Source organism: Centroberyx affinis, unplaced genomic scaffold, assembly GCF_046629955.1.
Source record: "Centroberyx affinis isolate AG114_WGS23_722 - 3 ecotype Tasmania unplaced genomic scaffold, CSIRO-AGI_Caff_v1 ptg000445l_1, whole genome shotgun sequence".
In the NCBI taxonomy this organism is placed as follows: Eukaryota; Metazoa; Chordata; class Actinopteri; order Beryciformes; family Berycidae; genus Centroberyx; species Centroberyx affinis.
Genome location: NW_027279108.1, coordinates 255,001 through 271,493, shown reverse-complemented (window position 1 = coordinate 271,493; position 16,493 = coordinate 255,001). Strand labels below are relative to the sequence as shown.

Sequence of the window (16,493 nt, the reverse complement as noted above, 5' to 3'; positions counted from 1 at the left end):
TCCTTTTCTGTTTGATTTACTTTGAAGCTTGTGATTTGTTTATCTTATTACTTTAAAAAAAAGAATAAGATATTGTATTATGGTCAATCAGCCTGACATGGGTGATGTACAGGCATGGGTGAAATGTGACAATAAATAAAAAGTAAAAAAAGAAAAGAAAGGGTCAACATTCAGGTGAAATAAGTAGCGGGTGCTTATTGCCCACCCTGCAAGTATACACAAACACAGAACACACATACACACATACACACACCCCTTTCTTGCTCACCTGCAACGGTGTGGCTAAGGAGGTACATTTGGGCTCAGGGCAATTAAGGCACTGAACGTTGCCGTCCCGTATCTGGATCTGGAAGTATTCGGTCATGCAGGCCTTGCAGTAGACGTGCTGGCACTTGTTAAAGCAGAGGCAGCCGGAGCCCAGCTTCTCCAGGAAGCAGATGCCGCAGCAGAACACCTTGCCGTCGAACACCTTCTGGCGCTGCGCCTCGTCGAAGTCCAGCAGCTGAGGTAGGATGTCGACGCGCGGGTCCACCACCACCACGGCCCGCGGGTCCAGTTGAGACGATGACGACGACGACTGTGGCTCAGACTTTCCCTTCCTCAGTTTCCTTTTCTTCTCCTCCTCGTCATTTTCACAGCGACTCTCGGACTGCTTCACAGCTAAAGAAAAGTGACGAACATTATTTACTATTCCCAAAAACAACCAAAACAGAAGTGTTTATGAGTTAAATTTTTAAGAAACTAAAGTAAAAGGTGCACCGATAGTATCTGTAGTATCAGAACTGGGGCCAATCCAGCTCAGTCAGTGCTCATACTCAGATCAGCAAATGAAGCTGTTCCGATACTGATACTTTAATGCGCTGCACACTCATCATCTTTTATTTTGGGGGTTTTTTTGTTGTTGTTTTTTTAAATAAGGCATTTAGACAATGCAATAAGACATTTCCTTTGTGTTGCTTTTAATGGATCTTTGTTGTTGGTTTGTTTTTCCTGTTTTTATGCAGTATTTACTTGTAATGAAAAGTGCATTACAAATAAAATGTATTATTATTATTACTATTCTTATTAGTTGATTGAGGATTGTTACACATTTTTCAGTGCATACTTTGATCAGATTTGTTCCTGTAATTATTTGGTAATAGGCCAATATTAGGCAGCATGAATGAATGTTAATCAAGTGGTACTCAGATCGGTCCATCTACCTAATAAAGTACTGAGTATTCATATCAGTTCTGAAAAACTCCTCTAAACTAAAGGAAATGACATCAATACATTTATTTCTATTGTGTGCTTGCCTGTTGGTTTGGCAGTCACTGAGGTAAAAGTTTGGTATCTAAGCTAATGCAGCTGCCTCCAGACAAGGAAGATCCCCCCTCATTCAACAAGACACATTCTGTACCTGTGGGTGCTGCCTCAGTCTTCCTGCGCTCCCCACCCGCCTTACTTCCCACCCTGATGACTTCCAGAGGGGACTGGATGCTCAGGAAGTCTAGAGCCTCCTCCTTGAGGAACTGGATCCAGGTGAAGAGGACCACGCAGCCCTGGTTCTCCTCCCACTGCTCATCCAGGCGACTGCACAGAGAGCTCATCTGGGGAGGCAGAAAGGGAGAAGTCACTGGAGCGGTGAGGAAGAGGAAAATGTATCGTTCAAGAGTGTAATGATAAGGACTTCTCAGGAATAAGTGCAAGTTTCCCTTACACAATCAAAAATCCATACGGCTTCAAAACTGGATTTGAAGATTATCTTGGTGTTTTATATAGTGTAAGCATAGTGGCTGGGCTAACTAGATATATTTGGTGGTGGTATGTGGTGATATAACTGTGAACTGTGTGGTTATGTGTATTGGGGCTGAACAACAATATTTTTCAAGACCTTCCAAGATTTTTTGTGCAACTTCCAAACTTAAAAAACCTAGAGATGATCAAATACATTTTTCATGCTGAAGAATAGGGAAACTGAAACGCTGCTTGGTTCTGCTCTTTGGAAAAGTCAGGCAAGATCAATCTCAACTGAAGAAAAATGAGTGGCTCTACCTTGTAAAAAGTTATTGTCCTCTGTGACGCTGATTTTAATCTTGCATGTCCAAATAAAGGCTTTTAAATTTTTTTATAAATGGCAGAGTGCCTTTTATTTTCTTTTGACCGACTCGATTTCAGAGGAGAATCATGTTACTCATGTTTCTTTCAGTTGAGGCTCATTTTTCATGCTTTTCCAAATCTTCCAGACATGTGCAAGAACCCCAGCAAGTGTAAGGATTGAGTTGGCCGTCCAAGGCAAAATACGTTTTACACAGAAAATTCTATAGGGGTCACCATTTCAGTAATGATGTAGCAGATAATTAGGGAAGCTAAAATGAGTCTTACCTGCACTCTGGTCAGCCATTTGGAGCTGAGAGTGAAGACAGGTGAGGATGTGGATGGATAGTCTGGAGGAAGCTCAAAGTTGAGCACCAAAGGAGGTAGGAAGCAGACATTATATTCGGTTTGCTTCTCTCCTGCCAGGGAGAGAAGAGTAAAGATTTAATGAAATTTGTCAGACTCTAGCTTAGAGAAAATCTAATAACAATTGTTATTCATAAACATACCAAATCTGATTTACATCGACAATAGAAGCTCAAGGCAGTATATGAAAGCCGCCTACCAGCCAATCTAACTTGCAAACTGTGAAAATGTGAAATTAACACTAGCCACCAGGCAACTGCTGGTGAAATGTGACTGTGACTGGTAGGTTTGTCTGTTCTTCCAGTCATTCTTGCATATAGCCTAACCATCCATAGTTCAGAGGTCCATCTATTCTAAAAAAAACAAAACATACTTGGCAGGTAAAATACTAAAAATGAATAGTGAACTTTAAAATCCCATCAACCACTGTGACTGGTGGATGAAAGGAAATAAATCAGGATCTTTCCCTGCTTACACAATACTGTTATTACAGAAACCAGCTTCACTGACTGCTGTACCTTTGACAACAACTTTGAAATCAGGGGGGAGCTCCAGACAGAGCTGGATCTCTCCTCCCTGAGCCGACTCGGCCCTGTGGAACTCCTCCTCATCGTAGATACTTGCTAAAGCAAGCAGCTCATCCTCCTGGGCTTCCCGGTCCTCAGACATTTACATACCTGCAGCAGCATAAGTAATAACACAGATTCATCACCATGAGCCTCCACAACAAAACAATGTCAGCATGATAAACACAGCAGTAGTGTGACGACCCTCCCACTCTCCGAACGTTGTTGCTGTGATCTTCTGCCGAACTTAGGTGATGATAGTGTGAGTATCATCTCTTTTTGTGGTGGGAGTAGTTTGTCTGATCATCTGTGGCAGTAAGTCTTTTGATATGCATTCATACTCCTTGGGCTTTAAAAGCCGACTACCATCCGTGTATCTCTCCCTCCTCACTTACGCACACCTTTTGTTCTGTTCTTTTGGTTTGATGTAGTTTGTGTTGTCTAGTTATTTTCCCTTAGTTTTAGTTAATAAATCATTGTTTTAACTTTTACTTTGGTGTATGGCTCCCTCATTGTTACTTCCTTGAGCCAGGTTGTAACAGTAGCAACACATCAATATCATTAACAAAGACAACAATATTACAATCACCATCTACATCAACATCAGGGACAAACAGAGTTATGCTACCATCATTATCAATACAAAAACTTTTGGCATTTGGCATTTGCCCCTTGACAGACAACTGCCCTATCTCATATTGATTGCTTGATCTAATTAAGTATTGTCCTATTGCACTGGTATACAGAAAGTAAGTTACACGGGTAAGCATGAGTGTTTACCATAATGTAGTATAGCTAACCTTGGCTCTACTGTAGCCATAAAGTTAGCACGCTAGCTAGCTAACTTTAGCAAGTTAGCAACTATAAACGTGGTTGTCATGTAACGCTATTGTGAAGTCAAACTAAACAGCAAGGAGCAGCATTGTGGGCAAGGGCCATGTGGCAAACTTAGATAGTTAGCTAGCTAGCTAACGTCCTCATTAGGGAAAAGCAGTCGAGCTATGTTAGCTAGTAATGTTAGCTAATGTTGACGTTAGCTAACTTTTTCTTGGCTATGCTGTGGCAACACCATAACCTGTTAAACCTTTTATATTGTTGACCATGTAACAGTCACTTACACATGTAATAGCCTTATCCAATCGTTATAACGTCTAAATAATGTGTAACTTACCTTGCCCGGAGCCAAGTATTGCTGACTCCTGAGCCCTGCTGCTGCCTGACAGGTTGTGTATGAGGAGGCAAACACTGACCAGCAGCGCCCCGTGCAGGTTTGGTTCTCTCCTGAGAAACCGCACACGTAACACGCCATTAAGAATGAAAAGAATCAAATGTATCATTTATTAAAAATAAATAAATAATTTTAAAAAAGAGAACTGAGGCCAGTTATTTTTAATTGATTACAGTTAATTGATAAGAGTAATAGGCCCTTTTCACGTCGTTATGGGCCTATTGTTATACTTCCGTCAACCAATGTAGCTACAACATGGTTGCTATGCGACACATAACAACTTCCGTATGAGTGATGATTTTTATATCTATTATGCAGTCACAGGTGGTTGCCGCTTGTGAATCAGAACTGAAGAACGGAACTGTCCGGTTCTATAATACAAGTCCATTCATAATGGTGAAACCTGCTATTACCTGGTCATACATACTCAAATACTTAAGTGATAGTGATTTAGTAATTTTTAACTGTCTTGCAGCCCATGTAATTTTTAATTGTCTTGCAGCCCATGTAATAAAGTTTTAAACTCTCACTGCTATTAAGAATTGATTTTTCTTTTATTTTTTTTACTAGCAATTGGAGGATCCACAATTGTTGTACTGCCAGTTTGAATCTACCTCTTGACCTATCCCTCCACAGAGCAACAGTCTTCATATCAGACCCAATCAGCTTCTTCCCTCTGTCCAGTGATAGTATTTAGGCTTGCTAATAGGACAAGGATATAATTTCCACACAACCTATGCCATGTGTCCCTGGTGGTAATGTTGCTGTAAGGCACTTTGGATTAAAGTGTCCACAAATTGGCTTATGTTACAGTCTGGTAGGGTAGCCTAGTGATTAGAGTGACTGCCCCATAACAGAAAGGTCACAGGTTTGATCCAAGACACTGAACCCCTAACAGCTCCCTCCAACGGCCATGGAGCAATAAATATAGGTGAAAAGAGGTGGCTACAATACAAAAATAAGTTGAAAGGTATCATACTATTCACTTTTCTTATATTTGTTTTCAAATGAAGGGTCACAATAAAAACAGGTCACATGACTGAGCATCACCTTGCTTGATAATACTGTGTGCTGATTGGTATATTGTATTTTGATTGACAAAACTACAGTGTCTAATATCAACTTATAACACCAAAAATATCTACAGTATGTGCTGTGTCTTTGTGTGCCCAGTCTTGTAGTAGCCTGTTGCTATTAAAACAGTTTGAATAGATAGTGAAGTACTTTGACCAAAATGCTCACAACCAATAAAATTAAACCTCTATTCATCTTGAATATTGGGCAGCTGAGGGCAGATGAAGAGATTTCCCTCTGAGGTACACTAATAGCAAATAGTCAAAATACCATTTCTTGGGTCCCATGCATTCACAAATAATTCTCAGACACGAAATTGTCAAGATTTATTTTTGCTTTTTTCGGTGACGTGGTAACAGCAGCAGCACCCAGCAGGTGTTTCGTTGCACCAGCATTCACACTGTTGTTAAGTAGAAAAACAATACAAGGCTATACCAGAGAACAACCCACAGACCATTGCTTTTGAATGAGAAAAGCCAAACAATGAAATACTGCATGACAGTAACTGGTAGTATCTAGTTTGAACATACAGTACAGGTTAAGTTGTGCCACAACTCTACCCTTTAAGTCCTCAGTCTTGACTCTCCTTTTGAACTAAATACATTATAATCCAGCAATTACGAGTTCTTTCGTAGTGAGAAAAATGCACTATTTGTCATGTACAACTGGGAACAATCTGCTTTTGTTCACAGCTGCCACTTTATCTATTCCCCATTTAGACAATATTTAACATTTTCATGAATCTTGTGTCTATAACTAGTTTTCTCCTGCATGACCTCTTTGCTTACAATTCTTAGAATCAGACATTCTTAACCGAAGTGCGCTGAGGAGATGCCGAGTAAAACAATCTTTAACAAAACGGCCATCAAAGCGACACACAGAAAGCAGTTTCCATCCTCACGCTCACAACTTTTATGCCATTAACTTGTCCGTTCAATATTAATAATATGCAATATTTTTTTTGTATCCAGCAAAGAAACTGAGAAACGACATGCCGAGAAGGCTGATTGATGAATAGTATTTATAGGGAATACTCCCGTCTGTGTCTTCAAAAAGAGAGGCTACCGTATCGTCAATAACAATCTCAGAAGAACGAGAGAATCGGGGGCGAGTAGCAGGACAAACAGAGGTGGAGCGCTGGGCTGGCAGTTGCAGCAGTTAGTCAATGTCCATGTCAGGCTTATTCTCTGCTGTCGGCTGCTCCGTGCCGGCGGGCGCGGTCTTGTCCGGGCTGCAGGGCTGGCCCTCTGTCCCCTCCTGGCCGTTCACTGGCCCGTTCTCAGTCTTCTCCTCCTTGGGAGGCTCCACCTTGGGCTTGGGTTTGGAAACCACAGGGTTGCAGGCTGAGTAAAGCTCCTGGACGGGGGAAAAGAAACTGATGGTTAGAGGCAGGAAACAAAATTCACTTTTTTTTTTCCAGAAGGCGTTGTTTGTCCCCTTATTCTCATTTTTTAGGGGCATTTTGGTCCTATTCAAGGGCAGTTATTGAACTATGAAATAATATGCATTGCATATTGGCAAATAAACACTCAGTTTGTACCACTAAGATCTGTATTATTTTTTATCATAATATACCACACGTCCCACACTTGTTTCCCACTGTTTTTTTTTTTTCATGTCATTTGAACTGATAGTACGATGGAAACAAGGATACAGTCAAAAACCTTTTTTTTGGTTTTAAATTAAGCCCTGGTAACAAACTATCTGACCTTTTTCACATTCCTTTAGGACTTTAAAAGGTCATGCAGTGTCTCTCATTACCTTAGTTTTCGCCTGGATCTCTGCGACTCTGACCACAGGCTCCAGAGTGAGGTCCTGCTTGCTCTGCTGGTTCATCTTGCTGTTCATCCAGATCATGGCGTCGTTCACCTGCTTGTCGACCCGGGTCACCTCCAGCTCATCCAGGTGATTGTACTGCTCCTCCTGTTGGGAGAGACACAGGTGAGGTGTAACATTTAGGTTACCTACAATGTCACCTACAATGCATCTGATTTCCTTTTAATAAATTAATGAAAGCTATGGAACATGTTGCCTTTGTATTTCAGCAACAAAATCTAATTAATTAATTAATTTGTTGATAACTCAACAAAACCAATACCAACTAGCTCACTGTGCTGCGTTACCTTTGTCTTGTACGCTTCGATGATCTTCATGTACATCTGGATCTGTTTGCCGAGCTCGTCGAAAGCCTTTGGTCTCTCCTCGGCTTCCATGAATCTCTCATGAATGGGCTGGCCGAGTTTCTGGAGAAGGGAACAACATTAGGTTTCGTCATTCACTCATCCAACGTGACAAAGAATAGAAGAAAGAAAGAAAGAAAGAAAGAAAGAAAGAAAGAAAGAAAGAAAGAAAAAGAAAGAAAGAAAAGAACATTTTATTCCCAAAATTACACCATTTGAAAAAAAGACAAACGCTTACAAAGTGACTGCTGGTATGAAAATAAAACTATTATGGAATATATATCCATATATATATATATATATATATATATATATATATATATAACTATTTTAGACCTTTGAAAAATAGTAAAAATAATAATAGACATTTTAAAGGATGCAGTCATTCCCATTTCCCACAACCAATGAATAGCAACTAGCAATTGCAATTGTTTTGGAATAAAACCCTACAATTACTTTGCACAGCTGCTTTATTGGAGAGTTTACAGTGGAGAGAGACGGGAAAGATGAGAGAGGGAAAAGGGGATAACATCTCAGATTTGAATCCAGGATGCAGAAGATACATGCCCCTCCATTTTTTTAAAAAGCCTATACAAAGATAAACTCCCCGTTCAGACTTTTACTGTCTGATAACAACACTGGTCACCAGTGGTGGAAGAAGTACTCTGATCCTTTACTTAAGTAAAAGTACCAATACAGCAATGTAAAAATACTCCATTACAAGTAAAAGTCCTGCATGAAAAATCCTACTTAAGTAAAAGTACATAAGTATTAGCAGCAAAATGTAGTTAAAGTATTAAAGTAAAAGTAGTGGTTTGGTCTCTCTGACTGATATTTTATTATATATGACATCATTAGATTATTAATACTGAAGCATCAGTGTGTAAGCAGCATGTTACTGTTGTAGCTGCTGGAGGTGGAGCTAGTTTGAACTACTTTATATACAGTTAGCTAGTTTAGTCCAGTGGTTCCCAACCTAGGGGTCGGGCCCCTCCAAAGGGTCACCAAATAAATCTGAGGGGTCGTGAGATGATTAAGAAAAAAGAGAGGAAAGAAGAAAAAACAAAGTTCTGATACACAAATCTGTTTTCAGTTTTTGGACCTTTTCTCTAATCTTTGATTTTTGCTGAAATATTGGATAATTTGAACATTTATTGAAATGAAACCATGTGAGGTTTAGAGGGAAAAATCACTATTTGGTGGAGCTGTTAACAACTCATAGACATCTGAAATGTGACCCCGACTACACACTGCTTTTTTTAAGACGTCAAAAGCCAAAAAGGTTGGAAACCACTGGTTTAATCTTTAACAATGTGTTGTATTTTAAAAGCTTGTTATATTATCCATTGTGTCAAATCTCCATCTGAAAAGTAACTAAAGCTGTCAAATAAATGTAGTGGAGTAGAAAGTACAATATTTCCCTCTGAAATGTAGTGGAGTGGAAGTATAAAGTAGCATCAAATGGAAATACTCAAGTAAAGTACAAGTATCTCAAAATTATACTTAAGTACAGTACTTGAGTAAATGTACTTAGTTACTTTCCACCACTGCTGGTCACCACAGCACAGCCTCCAGCAACGTACAGTATTTCAGCACTTCATGTTGTTATCACTAAGGACCTTTTGGATGGGTGTATCGCTCTGTTTCACTCTATCACACGTCCCTCTGTAACCACTGTCGGACCGGGTGCTTACCTTCAGCTCGGCCAGTTTGTCGATGTAAACTTGTTTCTGTTGGTCCTCTCCGTCTTCATACAGCCAGTTCTCTGTGTCCTCCAGTTTTAATGAGAACGTGTCTCGGTCCTACATGTTGTGGAAAAGGTTAGATTAGGTTTCACATTGTGATAAACTTACAGAAAACAGCAATCACAGAAAGTAGTTCAGGTTTAAACTCGAAAGGTCTCACATTACCTAAAACATTATTCCATATTAATAAAAGGAATTGTAGATAAGCGGTGCATATAGTATTCCAAAACAACAGTAATAAAGTAAAGCCACCTAATGTTTGCCAAGAGAGCATTTATATCTATACACAGTGGAGTCATGTCATGTTTCCTTTATTTCAAAGATTACAGATCTACTGTTTTTGTGTTGAGTGCATTGTGAAGCCTATGGTTGAGTGCCAACTGCATTTCCAGGGTATCAAATATAAGACTTTTTAAGAGTTTTTGAATCCTGCCTGGAATTGAATTTAAGATCAATTTCCCACCCAAAAAAAGACACAAAACTGGGGAAACCAGCCTATTTCTGACTGAACATAGCTAATAAAAGTTCTGAAACTATAAATGGGCAGCAGCGTCCAAAATCAGCGCTCACCAAGCGACAAATTCTGGTAAAATCTGTCTTTGGTGGATAAATCAATAAGAGCCACCCGCCACACTTTATCTGAATGCCTCAGGAAACAGAGAGTCTTTGGTCTGTTCTGCCTGTTCTCAAACTTTGTCCCTGCTGATTACTGTACTCTCTCTTTCTGACAGTGAGCCAATCAAATCAAAACAAAACAATGGCTCTGTATCAAACAGGCTCCTGATTAGCTGCCTGTTACGCTGCTCTACACAAAGCGGTAGCATTTTAAACTGCTACATGAGAGATAAATACCTATATTCACTTAATTTACCAGCTAGAGAGACTGTAATATAGACTGCAACATGTCTAGTTACTAGTTATGCATACTTTGTAATGCTGATACTCAGATTCACAGACTATATTAGTCATCTTAGTGTAATAAACTATTAACACTACAACTTTCTACTGAGATGATCTGTTTTGAGTCTGTTAATGTGTGTGTTATACTGCCACCTAGAGGATTCAAGTGCAATCTCTACTCACAGCTTCACTGACAAACTTCTCCAGGACGCCGTGCAGCTTGTCCCTCATGTCGTACACGTACTCCTCCACGTTGTTCTTTGCGTCATTCCTCTCCTTCTCCAGCTTGTCCTGCATGATCATCTTACCCTGCAAGAGACACAAAGAGTTACATATTAGTCAACAGAGCTGATGCATTATACATTCATTTCAAAACCACTTCAAGATAGAGCAAGACAGAACATAACATATGCCATTTGGGCGTAGAATATCAGACCCTTTGTAAGAACATAGTCTCACATTATGTCCATAATTTAGCTGAAAAGAAGGAGCAAACCCAAAATCTGGGTTTAGGATTCAATCATTCAATACGACACACTAATTGAAAAACAACAAAAAAAAATCCATAATTAATTTTATCGTCATGTTGTGATATCAACACATACGCTTGTGAAGACCATGGGCAGGAAAGCAAAGAAGCACTATGAGAAAAAAAAAAAAACTTCCAGTCCGCCTACAGTACATCTTAAAATAACAATGAGAAAAAAAACACTCATGAACAACATGAGGTCCACATTGTAATTCTAAGTGGTTTTAGGTCATTACCTCAGTACAATTAAAAAAATAAAAAAATAAAAAATTTGATTACATCATCTCTCAATGTTACATGATCAAAATTACATTTGATCAATGGTGAGATATAAAACAGGGTGATTTCGGAAAGCAATAAAGGATTCAATTAAAAGAAAAACAAATCTATGAGGGAATGTGATGAACACTTTTTGGTTTCACACAAGGCACTGCTTCAGTAACTGAATGTAATATCAGATTAAAGCACAGCTATTATGCTTCTCTATACCCAAATCTTAAGGAACCATAAATCATAAGTGACTGATAGTCATTCCTAGTTGTTTTAATTAAAAACGATACCAGATTAAACCAGGACCACTGTGCTTCACTAACACAATGCTCAGACAGATCATTTGTGTGTGCCTGCTAGTCATTCCTAGTGATTTTTAGAGCATTACCTCATTCTCCACAAACAAATTTAGCGTGTCACTGGCCAGCTGCCAGTGCAGACTGTTCTCTATGGGCAGCTCCACCGTCTTCGTTTTCACTTTGGGCTTCTTTGCCTGCGGGGGCTGGTCCGTCTTCTTTTCCTGCTTGCCGTCCTCTGTTGTTGTCTGAGGAGGGGGATGAAATTTATTTTAGCCTGTGCTCATACCGCTGCTGTTGTGGAAAAACACCTTGCATCTTTGGTGACTAAAACTGAATGTTTTACACAACAGCAGCGGTTTTACACGTCCCTTTATAAGTAGATCCCTAGGGAATCCCCAGAGACATGAAACCCAGGTAATATAATAAGAAAAAACATACAACGTCTGTCAACCTAAAAACGGGGCTGTTTTTTAACTTTAGGAAGGCTTTGATTACACTCAAGGGTAAAAGAACCAAAGACTTACTCATTCCCACAGCAACTAGATTGTTTAATTTGCACATGAAATCATCTGGCATCTAATGCCTGTTTAATAACCTGGCATTCTGCACTGATTAGAGACTCTTCATTGCATTATATCCAGCTGTTCACTCCATGTCTGATCTAATCAACTGATGTTTGTCTGTATCGTATGAGTTATGATTTGTCTCGTGTTATGTGCTTTTACATTATGTGCTTTTATTGTGCCTCTAGTGATTCTGATTCTTTGCATTATATTTTATTTTGTGGTTTAATAAATCTTGTCTGTAAAAATTCCCTTATGGACCCATAAAGCTTTGAACTGAACTGATCTCACAGCAGCGATATACTGACTTCAAACTGGATTTGTGAGGCACACTGTAGTAGAAGGTTGTGAACTTTTGTGTGGGAGTCACTGATTGAGTCCAACATGCATTCATCATCTTGTGAGAAATATAAACTGAGCACACACTCTCAAAAGCTTTTATTATGCTTTTAGATACAGAGAGAGATTTATTTGAATTCAACCTTAAGTAGCTGTGTGTCAAAATTTAAAATGGCTGTTGCTCTCTCTGAATGTTGATTGGTAGTTAGTGTTAAGAGCTTCGCTGAAACCTTTTGCTGATATGTGATCAGAAACTCATCAGAATCTTCCAACAGAAATGAATGGGAGAAACCTTGAGAAAAACTGACCTGAAAGTAATACTGAAATAACAAATTCCTAATATGTTTATCTACATATCTTCCATTATGTGCAGGTGAAAATGTAAACCAATGGCATCTCTCACTGAATGCTGATTAGCCGGTGTTAAATATTATGCTGGTGCAAATGTTTGAATACTGAATGCATTTAATCGGTTACCTCCATCTCCTCAGTCTCTGATTTCTTGTCTCCGTTGTCTCCGCTCTGGGATTTCTGATCCTCCTGGTCCACCTGCATTTTGTTCTGACAGAGGGAAACATAAGAAAAGAGACACATCCACATGATATTAACATAAAATATGCCATTTGGTGGTCAGTTTTATCCACAGCTATAGATATTATATAGATATAGATATTTTCAGCATGGGAGTCAAACCCCTGGCAGACGTAGTGCCATTCCCCCTGAGAAAAAAACAGATAACTATTCATCATGTGCTGTTACGGACCTACAATAATACCTCTGTTTTTGTAAGTTTGTGCAAATCGTCTAGGTTTCCCCTCTCATTTACATTATTCCTGGTTTGTCTGCACACAGTCAGCGGCGTTGGAGATATCAGAGATTGTCTTCCCTCCTTCAGAAGAAGCCATTTGCTGGCATTCATTTTTGCACAGCATGAAAAACAACTTCCACAGACTTCAAAATTGCCCAAGCAAGAGAATCCATCACAGTAAACATGAAACCTTAATTTGGTTTAGTAAAAAACAAATTGCTGCTTACTGTTAATCACCTGACACCCACAGGAAGAAATAGAAGACAACACAAGAGGAAATACTACCTCGAAAACATGTCGCCTTGCAACTTTATTGTCACATCTGTGTCTTAATTGGGGCGTCTTTGTTAGGTGGGACAGCAGTTAATTTCAAACTAGGTTTGACACTGTAAGGTTTGTATTTTAAAAACAATGAAAAAAACAAGTAAATGTTAAAATATCCAATTAGATACAGCGTACATTGCAGAGTAATTAGGGAAATGGAAAACTAGACATAGACAGCAATAAACAAACTTTAAAAACACTGGACAAAAAGCCAATTTGTTATCATCATTGTAGGATACTTGAGAAACATGAGTTATTGAGCTTTGAGAATTTTAGGTTATTCGCCAATTTGTGTATGGTCTATAAAATTTTAAATGGTTTGGCCCCACAGCCATTATGTGTTTTTGTCCACGCTCGCTCGTCAAATTCCATCAGATCCACTAGAATATCCTCCATACGAGATTGTACCATACCATTTCGCCGCACTGTAGCGGGGCAATCTGCTTTTTCTGTAAGAGCCACAAACCAGTGGAATACCTTACCTGAAGCCGTAAAGAGCAGTAGCTCTCTCAGAGTCTTCAAATCTAACCTAAAAAATCTGTTAAAAGCTGCTCAGCTCTGCAACCACTAATTTGGTCCTTAGACTTCTTTTTGTGTGTGTGTGTGTGTGTGTGTGTGTGTGGGCGTAGGTGGGAGGAGGGAGGTGGGGGGAGTTGCACGCAGACGTGTGTAGCCATGTTGTTGTGGTGTTTCATCCCTGTATACTGTTTAATCTGTCTTGTTACTGTGTTGTATTTTTGTGACCTGCCAAGGGACTACAGATGCAAATTAGCTTAAAGCTATAATCTGGTATAGTGCATCAAATGGCAACATTTATGTTTTAACTGTACATTGTCCCTTTTAAATAAATTAAAAAAAAATTAAAAATTAAAAAGGACTATAACTCTAAATGACACCAGTATTCTCCTTTAATATATTCTGTGATACCTGCAAGTATTTCTATAGTATGTCCTGTGCTGTGCAGGGTGCACACATGGCACTTTTATATACGTATAAGTATTTTAAAACAGACCTACATCTTTACTTTCCAAGTCCCTCAGGTTATTTCCTGATTAAACTCTAACTGGTATGGTGCAGTCAGTGGTTCAAACGCATGGCTTTTACAAATTCAGCCAGAAGTAATTAAGCATTACTTTGAAAAAGGAGGAGAAGGAGGAGGAGAAGGAGAAGGGAAGAAGTGCTTTATGAATACAAACACAGTCCAACAGTTGGCTCTGCAGCACAGATGGTGGCAAATAAACTAAAACTAAAATGCCAAACAAGTTACAAAGAGGCATCAGAGAGAAACACATCCATCCCCTTGAAGCTGTTTTGAGCCTGTTAAGGCAAGACGTCTAAATTCCTTACTGGTGACATGACTAATTGTCCATTAAAACCTAGGTGTGGCCAAACCTCTTCTCTGTGTGAAAGGGATCTCTGTGCTGAAAGACAAAGCAAACAACATGCAACAAGCAAGGAGTCTCTCTCTCTCCCTCTCCCTCTCTCTCTCACACACACACACACACACACACGACCTCTTTTCACCACATCCTTATCCTCTCACACCCACTACACACCTCTTCCTCCTTAACCGTCTGGTCCGTCTCCATCGGCTCCTCCCCCTCGGCCAGTTTGAGGACCTCGACTAGCGAGGCGCTGGACACGCTGAACACCCCGTGAACGTTGACCCGTACCTTCACCTTGACCTTTGAACTCTCCCCAGACGCCTGGGGGACCACGTTCTGGATCATGAACTGGCCTGTGGGGGCGGAGGAAAAGGTCAAAGGTTAGAATAGGTGAGCGGAGGATATCTACGAGGAAAGGTGCGGAGGTCTAGTAGATGAGAATTAAAATGGTGCTGCAGTGAGGGGCCGAGCTTAGTGATATAGCAACACCTTACAATAAAAAGACTAAAGGCTAGAAGTGCAAAAACTAGACCAAGAACTGTAAAAATAGGCAAGATTTTTTTATTCAAATTCTTATTGTTCATTCATGCTGTATATAGGTATATGTACACTTGAGTCTGCCATTATTGTGATTGCATAAGAAAAAGGGAGAAAGTACAAGTTGCATGCTGGAAGGATCACATGCCTCGGGGTTTATAATTAACTAGGTGACAACACGCAACACTAGGAGCCAACAAATATCGCTAAGGAGATGTATATATCAAATGTATCATATTTTAACTGTCTATAAGAGCTGTTGTTGGTTATAGAATGCAAACTTGAGACTTTTCTTTCCTAGACTATGGATGAATAAACTCCTTTAACTCCTACTCCTTAAACTACTTTACCATTTTAACTTCTTTTTCAGCTTTTCCATAATGATGTTGCCTATTCTACAAAAAAAAAATCTAATTCTTCCATTTCAATGGTTGTAGGCTTCCACACTCACAGTTCTGATAGTTCTCTCTCTGCACAGTCTGTCAGCTTTACTGATATCCAGCTGTACCTATCATTACCCACTTATCTTTTCTAAAAAGGTAAATAGTTTATTTAGTGAGTCTGGACTAGCGGTACCTATGGTGGGGCTGGGGTAGGGCAGCTCTTTGAGGTTGTTGTAGTAAGCTTCGAGGGAGAAGGCCTCTCTCCGGTAGAAGGTCAACACTTTGGAGAAGGGGGCTGCATGGTTCTTTGGGAAAACCTCACAATCACTGTGAAAAAAAGGAAGAGAAAAGACTGTAAGTCAATGCGGACTCAATCGGCATCAAGCAAGCTGTGTTGAATTCACAGTAAACCCCACTACATGAGAAAATAAAGGTTACAGAGAGAGGATGTGGCTGCAACCTAAATCGGGGTTCTATGGTGACAGTGACATTTGGAGCTTATGTGCTCAAAATTTGAGAAAAAAAAATAAAAATACAAATAAAATGTAGGGAAAACAGATTTTAGAGCATGGGAAAGAAAACAGCTGTCCCTACTCAAAAAGGTTTCAAAAATCCATTTAATTCCACCTGGAACTGAAATTAAGGCCAATTTAAAAACCAAAACACATTTTTGATTGAACATAGCTAATGAAAGTTCTAAAACTATAAATGGCCACTATAACAAAAAGGAGAATAATCAAGTGTTTAGTAAAGCAGATATGATGGTGAAAAAATGTTTTGTATAATGTACTACTAACTCCATTCTGTATTAATCTAGTAGGGCGGACATACATCACAAAGAAACCTGTCACTACATGGTGAAAAGAATAAAAACTCATCTAATAACTGAATTTAATACATTTTAATACTTTTTTATGCCTT

At 39.4% G+C, this 16,493-nt stretch overlaps 2 protein-coding genes across 2 annotated transcripts in view; both read right to left on the bottom strand.

Moving 5' to 3' along the window:
* Window positions 1–268: 268 nt before the first annotated feature.
* On the bottom strand, window positions 269–4,243 carry LOC139642252 (E3 ubiquitin-protein ligase RNF14-like; the record flags this gene model as incomplete). Its single annotated transcript, XM_071517001.1, has 5 exons — window positions 4,180–4,243; window positions 2,961–3,119; window positions 2,365–2,495; window positions 1,400–1,589; window positions 269–660 (listed from the first exon to the last, which is right to left on the bottom strand). Coding segments are annotated over exons 2-5 (864 nt in total), but the record flags the coding sequence as incomplete, so codon positions are not given.
* Window positions 4,244–5,623: 1,380 nt separating this feature from the next.
* Window positions 5,624–16,493, bottom strand: part of hspa4a (heat shock protein 4a) — a 21,324-nt gene continuing 10,454 nt past the window's right edge. The window contains exons 11-19 of the mRNA XM_071517002.1: window positions 15,766–15,899; window positions 14,824–15,005; window positions 12,613–12,696; window positions 11,323–11,478; window positions 10,319–10,444; window positions 9,185–9,292; window positions 7,434–7,553; window positions 7,072–7,233; window positions 5,624–6,666 (exon numbers count right to left, since the gene is read on the bottom strand). Of these exons, the coding sequence (XP_071373103.1) occupies window positions 6,469–6,666; window positions 7,072–7,233; window positions 7,434–7,553; window positions 9,185–9,292; window positions 10,319–10,444; window positions 11,323–11,478; window positions 12,613–12,696; window positions 14,824–15,005; window positions 15,766–15,899 (1,270 nt within the window). The 3' untranslated portion in view covers window positions 5,624–6,468. The remainder of the gene's footprint in view (window positions 6,667–7,071; window positions 7,234–7,433; window positions 7,554–9,184; window positions 9,293–10,318; window positions 10,445–11,322; window positions 11,479–12,612; window positions 12,697–14,823; window positions 15,006–15,765; window positions 15,900–16,493) is intronic.